Genomic DNA, 15,181 nt, shown 5'->3' with positions numbered 1-15,181 from the left:
CTTAGAGAACAGAGGACTGAGAGATGGGGTGCAGCGTTGGAGGATGAGGAGGGCACAGTGGAGGACACAAGGCTTAGAGAACAGAGGACTGAGAGATGGGGTGCAGCGTTGGAGGATGAGGAGGGCACAGTGGAGGACGCGAGGCTTAGAGAACAGAGGACTGAGAGATGGGGTGCAGCGTTGGAGGATGAGGAGGGCACAGTGCAGGACACGAGGCTTAGAGAACAGAGGACTGAGAGATGGGGTGCAGCGTTGGAGGATGAGGAGGGCACAGTGGAGGACACTAGGCTTAGAGAACAGAGGAGTGAGAGATGGGGTGCAGCGTTGGAGGATGAGGAGGGCACAGTGGAGGACACGAGGCTTAGAGAACAGAGGACTGAGAGATGGGGTGCAGCGTTGGAGGATGAGGAGGGCACAGTGGAGGACACGAGGCTTAGAGAACAGAGGACTGAGAGATGGGGTGCAGCGTTGGAGGATGAGGCAGACACACTGTTGGCCACTAGGCTTAGAGAACAGAGGACTGAGAGATGGGGTGCAGCGTTGGAGGATGAGGAGGGCACAGTGGAGGACGCGAGGCTTAGAGAACAGAGGACTGAGAGATGGGGTGCAGCGTTGGAGGAGGAGGAGGGCACAGTGCAGGACACAAGGCTTAGAGAACAGAGGGCTGAGAGATGGGGTGCAGCGTTGGAGGATGAGGAGGGCACAGTGGAGGACACGAGGCTTAGAGAACAGAGGACTGAGAGATGGGGTGCAGCGTTGGAGGATGAGGAGGGCACAGTGGAGGACACGAGGCTTAGAGAACAGAGGACTGAGAGATGGGGTGCAGCGTTGGAGGATGAGGCAGACACACTGTTGGCCACGAGGCTTAGAGAACAGAGGACTGGGAGAAGGGGTGCAGCGTTGGAGGATGAGAAGGGCACAGTGCAGGACACGAGGCTTAGAGAACAGAGGACTGAGAGATGGGGTGCAGCGTTGGAGGATGAGGAGGGCACAGTGAAGGACACGAGGCTTAGAGAACAGAGGACTGAGAGATGGGGTGCAGCGTTGGAGGATGAGGAGGGCACACTGTTGGCCACGAGGCTTAGAGAACAGAGGACTGAGAGATGGGGTACATCGTTGGAGGATGAGGAGGGCACAGTGGAGGACACAAGGCTTAGAGAACAGAGGACTGAGAGATGAGGTGCGGCGTTGGAGGATGAGGAAGGCACAGTGGAGGACGCGAGGCTTAGAGAACAGAGGACTGAGAGATGGGGTGCAGCGTTGGAGGATGAGGAGGGCACAGTGGAGGACACGAGGCTTAGAGAACAGAGGACTGAGAGATGGGGTGCAGCGTTGGAGGATGAGGAGGGCACAGTGCAGGACACGAGGCTTAGAGAACAGAGGACTGAGAGATGGGGTGCAGCGTTGGAGGATGAGGAGGGTACAGTGGAGGACACGAGGCTTAGAGAACAGAGGACTGAGAGATGGGGTGCAGCGTTGGAGGATGAGGAGGGCACAGTGGAGGACACGAGGCTTAGAGAACAGAGGGCTGAGAGATGGGGTGCGGCGTTGGAGGATGAGGAGGACACAGTGGAGGACACAAGGCTTAGAGAACAGAGGACTGAGAGATGGGGTGCGGCGTTGGAGGATGAGGAGGACACACTGTTGGCCACGAGGCTTAAAGAACAGAGGACTGAGAGATGGGGTGCAGCGTTGGAGGATGAGGAGGGCACAGTGGAGGACACAAGGCTTAGAGAACAGAGGACTGAGAGATGGGGTGCAGCGTTGGAGGATGAGGAGGGCACAGTGCAGGACACGAGGCTTAGAGAACAGAGGACTGAGTGATGGGGTGCAGCGTTGGAGGATGAGGAGGGCACAGTGGAGGACACGAGGCTTAGAGAACAGAGGACTGAGAGATGGGGTGCAGCGTTGGAGGATGAGGAGGACACACTGTTGACCACGAGGCTTAGAGAACAGAGGACTGAGAGATGGGTGCAGCGTTGGAGGATGAGGAGGGCACAGTGGAGGACATGAGGCTTAGAGAACAGAGGACTGAGAGATGGGGTGCAGCGTTGGAGGATGAGAGGGACACACTGTTGGCCACGATGCTTAGAGAACAGAGGACTGAGAGATGGGTGCAGTGTTGGAGGATGAGGAGGGCACAGTGGAGGACACGAGGCTTAGAGAACAGAGGACTGAGAGATGGGGTGCAGCGTTGGAGGATGAGGAGGGCACAGTGGAGGACACGAGGCTTAGAGAACAGAAGACTGAGAGATGTGGTGCAGCGTTGGAGGATGAGGAGGGCACAGTGCAGGACACAAGGCTTAGAGAACAGAGGACTGAGAGATGGGGTGCAGCGTTGGAGGATGAGGAGGGCACAGTGGAGGACACGAGGCTTAGAGAACAGAGGACTGAGAGATGGGGTGCAGCGTTGGAGGATGAGGAGGGCACAGTGGAGGACACGAGGCTTAGAGAACAGAGGACTGAGAGATGGGGTGCAGCGTTGGAGGATGAGGCAGACACACTGTTGGCCACTAGGCTTAGAGAACAGAGGACTGAGAGATGGGGTGCAGCGTTGGAGGATGAGGAGGGCACAGTGGAGGACGCGAGGCTTAGAGAACAGAGGACTGAGAGATGGGGTGCAGCGTTGGAGGAGGAGGAGGGCACAGTGCAGGACACAAGGCTTAGAGAACAGAGGGCTGAGAGATGGGGTGCAGCGTTGGAGGATGAGGAGGGCACAGTGGAGGACACGAGGCTTAGAGAACAGAGGACTGAGAGATGGGGTGCAGCGTTGGAGGATGAGGAGGGCACAGTGGAGGACACGAGGCTTAGAGAACAGAGGACTGAGAGATGGGGTGCAGCGTTGGAGGATGAGGCAGACACACTGTTGGCCACGAGGCTTAGAGAACAGAGGACTGGGAGAAGGGGTGCAGCGTTGGAGGATGAGAAGGGCACAGTGCAGGACACGAGGCTTAGAGAACAGAGGACTGAGAGATGGGGTGCAGCGTTGGAGGATGAGGAGGGCACAGTGAAGGACACGAGGCTTAGAGAACAGAGGACTGAGAGATGGGGTGCAGCGTTGGAGGATGAGGAGGGCACACTGTTGGCCACGAGGCTTAGAGAACAGAGGACTGAGAGATGGGGTACATCGTTGGAGGATGAGGAGGGCACAGTGGAGGACACAAGGCTTAGAGAACAGAGGACTGAGAGATGAGGTGCGGCGTTGGAGGATGAGGAAGGCACAGTGGAGGACGCGAGGCTTAGAGAACAGAGGACTGAGAGATGGGGTGCAGCGTTGGAGGATGAGGAGGGCACAGTGGAGGACACGAGGCTTAGAGAACAGAGGACTGAGAGATGGGGTGCAGCGTTGGAGGATGAGGAGGGCACAGTGCAGGACACGAGGCTTAGAGAACAGAGGACTGAGAGATGGGGTGCAGCGTTGGAGGATGAGGAGGGTACAGTGGAGGACACGAGGCTTAGAGAACAGAGGACTGAGAGATGGGGTGCAGCGTTGGAGGATGAGGAGGGCACAGTGGAGGACACGAGGCTTAGAGAACAGAGGGCTGAGAGATGGGGTGCGGCGTTGGAGGATGAGGAGGACACAGTGGAGGACACAAGGCTTAGAGAACAGAGGACTGAGAGATGGGGTGCGGCGTTGGAGGATGAGGAGGACACACTGTTGGCCACGAGGCTTAAAGAACAGAGGACTGAGAGATGGGGTGCAGCGTTGGAGGATGAGGAGGGCACAGTGGAGGACACAAGGCTTAGAGAACAGAGGACTGAGAGATGGGGTGCAGCGTTGGAGGATGAGGAGGGCACAGTGCAGGACACGAGGCTTAGAGAACAGAGGACTGAGTGATGGGGTGCAGCGTTGGAGGATGAGGAGGGCACAGTGGAGGACACGAGGCTTAGAGAACAGAGGACTGAGAGATGGGGTGCAGCGTTGGAGGATGAGGAGGACACACTGTTGACCACGAGGCTTAGAGAACAGAGGACTGAGAGATGGGTGCAGCGTTGGAGGATGAGGAGGGCACAGTGGAGGACATGAGGCTTAGAGAACAGAGGACTGAGAGATGGGGTGCAGCGTTGGAGGATGAGAGGGACACACTGTTGGCCACGATGCTTAGAGAACAGAGGACTGAGAGATGGGTGCAGTGTTGGAGGATGAGGAGGGCACAGTGGAGGACACGAGGCTTAGAGAACAGAGGACTGAGAGATGGGGTGCAGCGTTGGAGGATGAGGAGGGCACAGTGGAGGACACGAGGCTTAGAGAACAGAAGACTGAGAGATGTGGTGCAGCGTTGGAGGATGAGGAGGGCACAGTGCAGGACACAAGGCTTAGAGAACAGAGGACTGAGAGATGGGGTGCAGCGTTGGAGGATGAGGAGGGCACAGTGGAGGACGCGCCCGGTGGATGAGGAGGGCGTCTGAAGAGTATCTCCAAGGCGTGGGCATGGAGGGGCTATCTAGCATGGAGGTCGAACTCCTGGAGTGCCCCCTAGCTGCAGAGATGGTGCTGGAGGTGATCCACTGGCTCCCCAATAGTAAGGCTCTGGGCAAAGACGGTTAAACGACTGTTTTTTATAAACGGTTCTCGGGGGTTCTTGTCGCACATATGACAGAGGTGTACAATAATATACTTGAGACCGAAACGGCCCCAGCATCTTTTAGTAATGCACTGATTACGGATATATATAAGGAGGGGAGGAACTTGAAGCGGTGCTCCTCCTACCGTCCGATATTGCTGCTTAATGTTGATGACAGAATATTGACGCGCATACTGTTAAAGGACATTTGTACCATGCACTATCACCACCGGAGTGGTCCCCTGGCGCTCTGGTGGCTCTGAAAGAGGGAGGGAAGGTGAGTTAGTGGGAGGAGGCTGGAAAAGTGCAAGAGAGCAGTGATGTGCTGTTGGCAGCCTCAGCCCGGTGGGTCCGTCAGCTGGGCCTGGGGTGTTTGCGGCCGGTAGTCGTTGTGTACTGATGTGCGAGTCTATGTGTGTTTATTGTTTTGTTGTTGCAGTGTAGTGAAGTTTGTTGTGCTGGAGGTTTGTGGTTGTGTTTGGTTTGGAGGTTGAGAGGTGTATGCAGAGGAGGAAATTGTTAGTGGTATTGGTTAGTTGGCACCTCTATCCTGAGTTGAGGAGTTGGGCTTGCGTAATCTCACCAGATGGGGTGCTTGGGCACCCTGTGCCTGTGGATGGTGGTCCGTGCCCGTTTTGCATTCGAGGCCCCTTGAACATCTCGCTGCCTCCTCCGCCCGCTCCGTCAACAACCCTGCATGTTCCTCACTCTCACTTACATGGCTAGTGCACCTGCCAGTGTCCACACCTCAGTTGGTGTGGTGATTGGTGGTATCCCTACAGTTCCACAACCAACTGGTAGCTAGTAGCAGCTAAACGGGCGGTCGGGGATGTTGGTAAGGGTTGGCTGGGGTTGTTGCCTCTGTGTCGATGGGTCTCGCATGTGAACCACTCTGTCTGGCGTCATCCGTCCAGGTGCCATGGGTGCTTCTCAGTCGGTTCTGGGAGCTTGTCAATGTCCTTTCCCGTTTAGTCATTTAATCTTACTGTTGTTTCGGTTTTAGTCTCTGGTATTGAAGAGCCAGGTTTTTAGTAATTTTAGGTGATCTTCGGTGTTTCTTATTTCTTTTGGGATGTTGTTCCAGGTTTTTGCAGCTAAGTGGTAGAAGGCGGTTCCTCCGAGTTTTTTCTTGATGTATGGTTTTGGTTCCAGGCGGATTTCGTTGGTTGACCTGAGGGGTCTCGTTGGCTTGTAGATTGTTATTTTCTTTTGTAGGAATTCTGCTCCTTGTCAGCCGATTGCCCTGTGTGTTAAGCACATTATTTTGAAGGTGATACAGTGTTTTACTGGGAGCCAGTGTAGTGTTTTTAGAGCAGGGGTGATGTGGTCTCTTCTGGATAGTTTGAGGAGTAGTCTGGCTGCTGAGTTTTGGATCCGTTGTAGCTCCTTCAGTAGGTATTCCGGTATTCCGAGGTAAAGGCTGTTTGCATAGTCGATTCTTGACATGATGAGGGCGACGATAATGAGTGTTTTGTGTGTGAAGGAGAGGAAAGGTAGTATTTTTCTTGTCGTGTGGAGGAGGAAGAAGCATTTCTTGACTGTTGCGTTTATTTGCAGTTCTAAGGTTAGGGTGTTGTCCATCAAGACTCCCAGATATTTTACTACCTTAGACGGTGATGGTGCGGTTCCCATTTCCGTTGGCCACAGGATGGCGGTTTCCTCCTCTTGGTCTTTGGATATGATCATGATTTCTGTTTTTCCTGGGTTGATTTTCAGGTTGTTGGCATTCATCCAGTTGAAGACTTCTTTTAGACAGTCGGTTAGGTTTGAATGATCGGCTTGGGTGTCTTTGATTTTGTAGATGATTTGAGTATCGTCTGCGTAGTTGTAGCATGTGATGATGTGTTTCTTGAAGATTCTGACAACTGGGGTTTGGTAGATGTTGAAGTACAGTGGTGATAGTGAGGATCCTTGTGGCACTCCACAGTCGTTAACTCGTGGGGTGGATTTGAAGGGTTTAATCCATACGGTTTCTATTCTGACTGCTAGGAATGATTTAGTCCAGCGTAGTGCTGTGTCTGTTATGCCTATGTCTTCTAGTCTTTTGGTTAGGGTGTCATGGCTAACTGTGTCGAAGGCTGCGGAGAGGTCGAGAAGAATAAGGGCTGATGTTGTGTTGGAGTCTGCGTTTGTTTTTAGGTCTTCCGAGAGGGATAGTAGTGCTGTTTCTGTACCTCTTGTGGGCCTGAAGCCGACATGAGCTTGGTCTAGCAGGTGGTGTTTTTCAATGTATTCTTGGGTTAGTTTGTATACGTAGGTTTCAAGGAGTTTTGCCGCGTAGGGGATGTTAGAGATTGGTCTGTCGTTGGAGAGGTCATCTATGTCGCTGCTTGTGTTTTTCAGAAGTGGTTTGATGTAAGCTGTTGCTAGTGATAGATTTAGAAGGTTTCTGTAGTATTCTACTGGCGTTCCTTGTGCGAGGATTGATTTGTAGATGTCCGGGGGGCAGGGATCCATCGGTGAATCCGCTTTCTTGCTTACCACTAGCCACCCGTTTAGAATGAATGATGTCACGGTTGACAGACTCGGAACAGGTGGGTTTTTATAGCGGGAAGGCAGGGGACAGGTGCAATTAGGAAAACTCTGGGCCTCATGGAACATGTTTTTGCAGGGCCGGAAGATTTACACTATTAAGCCTGGACGCCGAGAAGGGTGGAGTGGGGATTTCAGTTTGCAGTACTTCACAAGATAGGGCTAGGGGAGAAAATGCGGGGGCATATATGCAGTGCCAAATGCAAGGGCGGTGGTCAATGGGCAGGTGTCCAGGGCCTTTCTCCTTGGAAGAGGCACGAGACAGGGATGCCCCTTGCCCGCTCTGTTGTTTCTGTTATCCATAGAACTGCTCAGCGCCAAAATAAAGCATGATGTCCAGGTGGATGGCATTAGAGTGGGGGGCACAGAGTATAAGATTAGTCTCTACGCGGATGATATCTTTCTTTAGCTCTGAGGGGTGGCTGCCTCGGTCCGTAGGGCATTACGGCTGCTGGCAGAGTATGGACATGTATCAGGGTTTAAACTTAATATGGACAAATCAGTACTTTTCCCACTGGGAAGGGCGACGAAGACGGTGGGGGATGACCTATTGCCGACGAATAGTATAAAGTATCTGGGGATGCGGCTTCCCAAGGATCTCAATGATCTTTATGATGTTAATTACCCTCTGCTGTTGTGAACGCTCTTTGAGGACTTGGAGAGATGGTCTAGGCTGACCCTGTCGTGCTTGGGCAGGTTAAACGCAGTGAAAATGACGTTCCTTCCCAAGGTGTTATATTTTTATCAGGCGCTGCCTATTGCAATGCCAGAGATTCCCTTTATGGAAATGAAGCGCCGGCTTGGGAAGTTCATATGGCAGGGACAGAAGCAGAGGGTACCCTACAGGGTGTTGATACAACCAAAGGAGAAGGGGGGTGGGAGGTGGGGTTACGGGATATGAGCCTATACTATAGAGCGGCCAGTTTCGGGCTCTGATTCTGCACCTGAGAAAGTACAAGCAGAGACAATGGCTGCACATTCAGAACCACCTGCTGAGGCCGGTTCCGATGGGAGAATGGATGTGGGCGCCCCTGAAGGCGATCCCACTGAAAATACACGAGCAGTGCATCGTGGGCCCACTGTGGGTGTTATGGAGAATTAAGAGGGAAATCATAGGTGTTACAACATGGCCCTCACCACTGAGCGACTTATGGGCACCCCTTACGGGATAGTGTCCCGGACCACGCCCTCTTTCAGGAGTGGTATGAGGCATGGCTGGAAAGGGTTGGGCAGGTTGTGAAGGGAGAAGAGTTTGTTGGCCTGCCTGTGCTGGAGGAAGGTTTGGGTATAGATTCTTTTTCAGTGTTTTAATATCTTCAGTTGAAAGGGGCACTAATGAGACCCGAATGGAAGCCGGCCCTGCATAGGGGTTTAACGGCCACCGAAGAGATACTGGGGACGGAGGTCTCTATGAAGGTCTTGTATCAAACGTTGCTGGCGGCGTACAAAAGAAGGTGGGAGAGGGACTTGGGGTTTGAGCTGATTGTGGAGCAGTGGGGAATGTTATGTAGACATGCACACAGGATCCCCAGTGGCCTGCCAATACAAATTGCATGGCATATAAGTTATTATATAGATGGCAGTGGGACCCGATAAGGTTGTCTAAGATGTATGCAGGAATAGACGCCAGGTATTGGAGGGGGTTATGGCCAGAGGGAGGATTATTGGCGTATGTGGTGGGGGTGCGCAGTGGTACAGAATTATTGGAAGGAGGTCCTAAGGTGGATATAATCCCTGGACAGAGTATAGAGATGCCTCGTCCCCACGTTGGTGTTGTTTGGTGTTGAGGAGCAGGAGGGGGGAGTGGAGGCGGCTTCCGCATATGTCTCATTTTCTTTTGCTAGCCGCACAGGCGTGCCTGGTGGCGGGATGGAAGAGGGCTTTGCTCCCCACGGAGCGACAATAGGGCTTGAAATCCTGGGGGATCTATGAGATGGAGCAGCTGACCGGGCAGCTACAGGACCAAAGGCCAACGTGCGCACTGGAGTGGGTGCCCTTTCTTGACAAGTATGGCCCCAACAAAGGACCTTCTGGATGAATCTGAAGAAGGTTGGGCGTCCAAGGGGGGACAGAGGTTAGAGGTTTGATTTTGTAGGGGGAATAAAAAGTGAAAATGGCTATTTACCGGGATGTGAACCTGCGTTTTTGACATGTATATTTGTATTATGTGACAACTGTCAACAGAAATATTATTTATTTTTATAAAAAAGAAATGTTTTGATCCGGCCCAGTATTGCTCGCACACACCAAGATCTCTTAGCCTAGTGATCAATGTACTGTGGCTCACTGTGTCAAATGCAGCAGCGATGTCCTGCAGAATCAGCCCACCCACTCTGTCTCTATCTTTTATTAATCTGAGCTTATCCAAGATGGCCGTCATAGCTGCCTCTGTACATCAAATCAAGTAGTTTATTGTCCTCCACAAAAGATGAAGCTGAGTTGCTGCCACCTGCTTTAACAATAACGTTCGGTAGAGAAGGTTTGAGGCGGGGCAGTAAATATTTGGATCATCGAAGTCCTGACTAGGCTTTTTCAGCACTGATAAAAGCATCGCTTTTTTCAATTCATCCAGAACTAAGCCATGATCTAAAGAACTATTTGTAAAATTCATGACAATCATCTCTTGTGTGATAATTGCAAAAACAATTAAAAAAGGCAGGTAGGTAAAGAGTTCAAACAGGAGCCTGAAGTTTTACTCGAGACAATAAGGAACAGAGGGCTTCATTCTGAGTCGGCAGCTCTGTGAAAAAGTGCCAGTATTCATGGATACCGGCACTTTATCCGGCCAGCCGACTACAGGTTTGCAGGTGGGGCACCTGGGTAAGTCAGGCACCCTACCGGCAAAAAAAGCGCCATCATTACCGGCACTGCCGGTGCCGGTAATGACAGCCAATCCCCTCATGGAGTCCTATTGGACTCCATGAATGCGGGTTTACACCGTCACTCTGGCACCCATAATCCAGCAGCAATGCCTTCGGACCGGATGGTGGAAATGGTAACTACATTTGCCGGCATCCTGGCGGCTCTACCGCCAGGATACTGGCAATGTTGGAATGAGGCCCAGAGTCTCTTGAGAAATAAGAGGCTGAAAGTTTTCCAAAACGTTGAGACAAGTCTCAACATAATCTAGAAGAATTTAGGCTCAAGGTGTCCTAACAGTGTTGCTATCATTAACATCATGATGTATTTAGGGATTTTAAGTTCAAAGAATGAGGCTATTTGGAGCATTGCACCTGTTTAGTGTCACTGCTTTTGGCTCTGGGATCTGGATTCCAGAAAGCTAACTGGAGACCTGAAGATGAAGGAGTTCAGGAGCATAAGAAGTTCATGGGGGCCCCAGGAACCCATCCGGTGGCACAGAAACAGGATTGTGCCTCTACAGCTTAATACACACCCTATTGGGTGAAGGAGAAGGCTGGGTGAGCCTTCTTGGGATAAAAACCCAAGAACCACAGACCACTCTGAGCAGTTTCTTTACAAACATTATGGCCATTTAGAAAGAGCAGAGCAGCTTTAGCCAATGAGCTGTCACCTTTTGCAAACCTTACCTGTAATATGGCCATTTAGAAAGAGCAGAGCAGCTTTAGCCAATGAGCTGTCACCTTTTGCAAGCCTTACCTGTAATATGGCCATTTAGAAAGAGCAGAGCAGCTTTAGCCAATGAGCTGTCACCTTTTGCAAGCCTTACCTGTAATATGGCCATTTAGAAAGAGCAGAGCAGCTTTAGCCAATGAGCTGTCACCTTTTGCAAGCCTTACCTGTAATATGGCCATTTAGAAAGAGCAGAGCAGCTTCAGCCAATGAGCTGTCACCTTTTTCAAGCCTTACCTGTAATATGGCCATTTAGAAAGAGCAGAGCAGTTTTAGCCAATGAGCTGTCACCTTTTGCAAGCCTTACCTGTAATATGGATATTTAGAAAGAGCGGAGCAGCTTTAGCCAATGAGCTGTCACCTTTTGCAAGCCTTACCTGTAATATGGCCATTTAGAAAGAGCAGAGCAGCTTTAGCCAATGAGCTGTCACCTTTTACAAGCCTTACCTGTAATATGGATATTTAGAAAGAGCAGAGCAGCTTTAGCTAATGAGCTGTCACCTTTTGCAAGCCTTACCTGTGATATGGATATTTAGAAAGAGCAGAGTAGCTTTAGCCAATGAGCTGTCAACTTTTGCAAGCCTTACCTGTAACAGCCTCATGTTCAGTGTGAAGTCTCCCTCCAGTAACTGCTCTCGGATTAGTCTGAAGAAAAACCAGGGACATATTTAATAATGTACCAATCCAGCCTGAACACCCACCCACCAGCAAACTTTAATTCTGGCACGGGGAATAAACTTAAGCCGAGAGTCTCTGATACATGGCTTACTCAAACCTCTGCATGAAGTCTGCTGTGCACATATCCCGCCCACCCCAGAATGGGGTCCCCAATGCACAGATTACACTGAGCTGGACACCATTGTGTACAGAGCCCACCCACATCTTGTGCACATTTTGCCTCCATTTGAGCATGGCCCACCTTTGCACTGCATGTGTCCGAACCCGCCCTGGCCTCTTTTATGGAGATTGTTCTAGTGCTTTATTTCTAGGTGTTGAGATGGATTTGCAAAATCAGCGTTTGGAAGGCCACCCTTTTATGGTGAACAGGGAAGACACAAAGTTTAGCCAAACCCAATCAAAGTGAGGTAGTAGAGCAGCAAGGCTGAGTCTCAGGAAGGGGCACGAGAGCGGTCTAGGGCTACACCAGGACCACACAGAGCAATACCAGTAATTCCAGTTAGACAGGTAAGTATGGAAATATACGCTAGTTTATTACACACTAAGCAGATAATACACATCAAATATTGTAAGACCAACACTAATAATAAGAGATACATACATTCACCCTTAGGAGAAATAGACTAGCATTTGATCCAATGACCAGTGGAACACAGGTAAGTACGTGGATGCCTTAGAAATAGAAATAGAAAGAACACTTCAGGATAATGATAGAACAGCTTCCCTAGCTCATATAAAGTACAACCTTAAGATGGTTTGGGGCCTTGTGCCCAAAGGTCACCAGTTCCAAAGTATATATTTCACAGGTAGGTTTAAGAAGAGATTGGCATGCCGGTGGTTATGTTTAATATGAGTCAAAAAGTTATGTAAAGTTCATGTAAGTAGAATCACGCAATCCCAGTCCTTGGGATAGTATTAGGAGGAGATCCTTGACCAGGCCTACACCGACCAAAGTCAGGAAAGAGTGATTTAGGCACAGGACCCATTTATTTATTTGTTCCAATGGAGGATAGCGAGGGGACAGAAACAGGTAGGTTAACATACCTCCCTGACTCCGATTCCTTCAAAGACCACTACTGGTGTTCCGGAATCCGTCAGGGACGCACTATTCTATGCTTGATCCCGTCACAGCAGGTGCAGAGGTCACTTTCGGACATGGAATTTACTGGAACCGATTCCTAAGCACCACGACAGACCGAAATTAAACACCCAAGCAAGGAAAGATGGCGAAGTCTGTGGAGCAGGACACCTCAAGGGGTTGAAGGAGTGTTGCAATGGGAGTAATGACGGTCACATGCGATCTCCAATTGATCAACAAAGAAGCAGGCCCAGCACAGCTCCCATTCACACAAGAAGGCTGAAAATGCAGGCACAGTCATCTCGTTACAGTTGAAGATCCTCCAAGTTCCTAGGATGTACTCGGAATGGGGACGCCTGCAACGAGGTAGCCCAGGAGAGAGCTGGTCAGTCCACTGGTCGGTACAGGGACACTTCCGAAAGATCAGAAGACAAAAGGCCCTTCATCAGGGGTTGTGACTGGTTGTTCCCATGGGTCCAGGGGTCAAAGCACCATCAAGGATCTTCTTGAGATCAGGATAGAGGAGCAGCGCTTCACTGGAACAGCACTGGAGCCGATGCTTGTCAGCTGCAGGGGTTGACCTCGGGTCGGTCGTCAGTGGCTGCACTTCTTGGAAGTCTTGGTAGAAACAACGATCTGTAGAATGGCTGCTGGAGCCCTCCTTTTATCCAGGATTTAGGCTGGGCGCTCACCCAAGCCCACCGGTGGTAAGGATCTGCACCATTCAAACAGGCTGGGCATCACATCTGCTCAGCAACAGACATTCAGGCACCAGGGATGCGGGTTTGTGGCCCACACATACAAATGGTTGCTTCGCCCGCTAAAGCCACTGCTTTTCCCCAGGAGAAGGTATTCCATATGAGGTATTTTCTGACCTGAGAAAGCAAGAAGCAGGCGAAAGAACAAGAGAAAAACCTAGTGGCACGGCCATGTTAGGGTGTGAGCCACCTTTAGTAACCATTTGCGGTAAATGCAAAAGTGCACGAGAGAAAGGTTTCAAAAATGGTAACTATATCACAGCTGCCGCCAGCTTGTCTTAGGCACATTGTCAAAGTATCCAAGAAGCCATCATATAATAAGTTATAAGGGTAGCAAGTATTCTAGCTGCATTTCAATGTAATGTGATGTGTGCGTTTATAACATTGAAAAAAGTTCATAAAGAGAGACATAGGGCCTCATTACAAATGTGGCGGTCCGGAAAGAAGGGTGCCGGTCGCACCGTACCAGCACCCTTTAAAGAACCGCCATACCTTCTGGGGCCGTTGTGCCCGGCAGGTCTGACCTGCCGGGCGCAGTGGCTCCCGGAAAGCAGAGTTGTCACAGAAGCACCAGCACCGTTAACACTGGGGGGGTGGGAAGGGGGTGGCTTCCGTGAACCGATTCCCGTGGAGGCCGCCTGACTTCCCACTCCGCCAGGACTTGTAATGTCCTGGTGGCACTGGGAAGTCAGGTGGCGGATTCGGTGTTATGAGGTTAGTGGCAACCCGCCGGTAGCACCGGCAGGTTACCGCCGTCCTCGTAATGAGGTCCATAGTCTCTCAGTACTTATAGTCTTAGGGACTTTTCAGTTTTCCAATAAGAATGAGCCAACAGGCAAGTGAAGTAAAGCAGAAGGATTTACTTGCTTCCAAAAAATCAGGACAGGATCAAAACAAGCACGAAGAAAGCGAGTCCCATAGAAGTCTATGGGGGGAAAGCAGCAAAAAGAAAGGGAGTCCCATAGAAGTCTATGGCAGGAAAGCAGCAAGAAATGGGAGTCCCACAGAAGGTTATGGGAGGAAAGCAGCAAAACGAAAGGGAGTCCCACAGAAGTCTATGAGAGGAAAGCAGCAAAAAGAAAGAGAGTCCCATAGATGTCTGTGGGCAGAAAGCAGCAAAAAGAAAGGGAGTCCCACAGAAGTCTATGTGAGGAAAGCAGCAACAAGAAAGGGAGTCCCACAGAAGTCTATGGGAGGAAAGCAGCAACAAGAAAGGGAGTCCCACAGAAGTCTATGGGAGGAAAGCAGCAAAAAGAAAGGCAGTCCCACAGAAGTCTATGGGAGGAAAGCAGCAAAAAGAAAGGGAGTCACACAGAAGTCTAGTGGCGGAAAGCAGCAAAAAGAATGGGATTCCCACAGAAGTCTATGGGAGGAAAGCAGCAAAAAGAAAGGGAGTAGCACAGAAGTCTATGGGAGGAAAGAAGCAACAAGAAAGGGAGTCCCACAGAAGTCCATGGGAGGAAAGCAGGAAAAAGAAGGGGAGTCCCACAGAAGTATATGGGAGGAAAGCAGCAAAATGAAAGGGAGTCCCACAGAAGTCCAGTGGAGGAAAGCAGCAAAAAGAACATCTTCCCTAGCACTGGGGCTCCCAATGAAGTGCAAGGGAAAGCTGCAACTAGGAAAGGTGTCCTAATGCTAGAGCCCAGATATAAGTCTCGGGAGGATAGCTCAGGGGCAACGTTCTCGCCTTGTAAACAAGACGACACAGAGCAACACAGGTTTGATCCCCAGGTCCGCGCTTAGTAACCTATGGGTATTAAGCGCGTTATAAATAACCAATCGTATCATATCATATCACTGTGCTTAGGTTACAATGTGTTTTCTCAATGAGTTTCTGACTTTCCAAATGGTAGAATAGCCAAAGCAGTCATGGCAACCCTCCAGAAGGAGTGAACAATAAGTACACCTGATTATCACTCAATAGGAGAAGTTCTACAGAACATATATGTACACATTCTTCATATCATAAGTGGATCACA

The 15,181-nt window shown here is 50.6% G+C and overlaps 1 protein-coding gene across 2 annotated transcripts in view; it reads right to left on the bottom strand.

Annotated features, from left to right (window-relative positions):
- TBC1D13 (TBC1 domain family member 13) overlaps positions 1 to 15,181 on the bottom strand; it is a 391,422-nt gene that overhangs the window by 110,034 nt on the left and 266,207 nt on the right. Inside the window, exon 11 of one of the 2 annotated variants that reach the window (XM_069609188.1) lies at positions 11,276 to 11,333. In XM_069609188.1, the coding sequence (XP_069465289.1) occupies positions 11,276 to 11,333 (58 nt within the window). Of the gene's footprint in view, positions 1 to 11,275; positions 11,334 to 15,181 lie in introns of those variants that run through there. The other variant, XM_069609189.1, reaches the window with a different exon arrangement.

This window comes from Ambystoma mexicanum, chromosome 8 (assembly GCF_040938575.1).
Source record: "Ambystoma mexicanum isolate Mex_15411 chromosome 8, UKY_AmexF1_1, whole genome shotgun sequence".
NCBI lineage: Eukaryota > Metazoa > Chordata > Amphibia > Caudata > Ambystomatidae > Ambystoma > Ambystoma mexicanum.
This window is presented reverse-complemented; position numbering and strand designations above follow the sequence as displayed.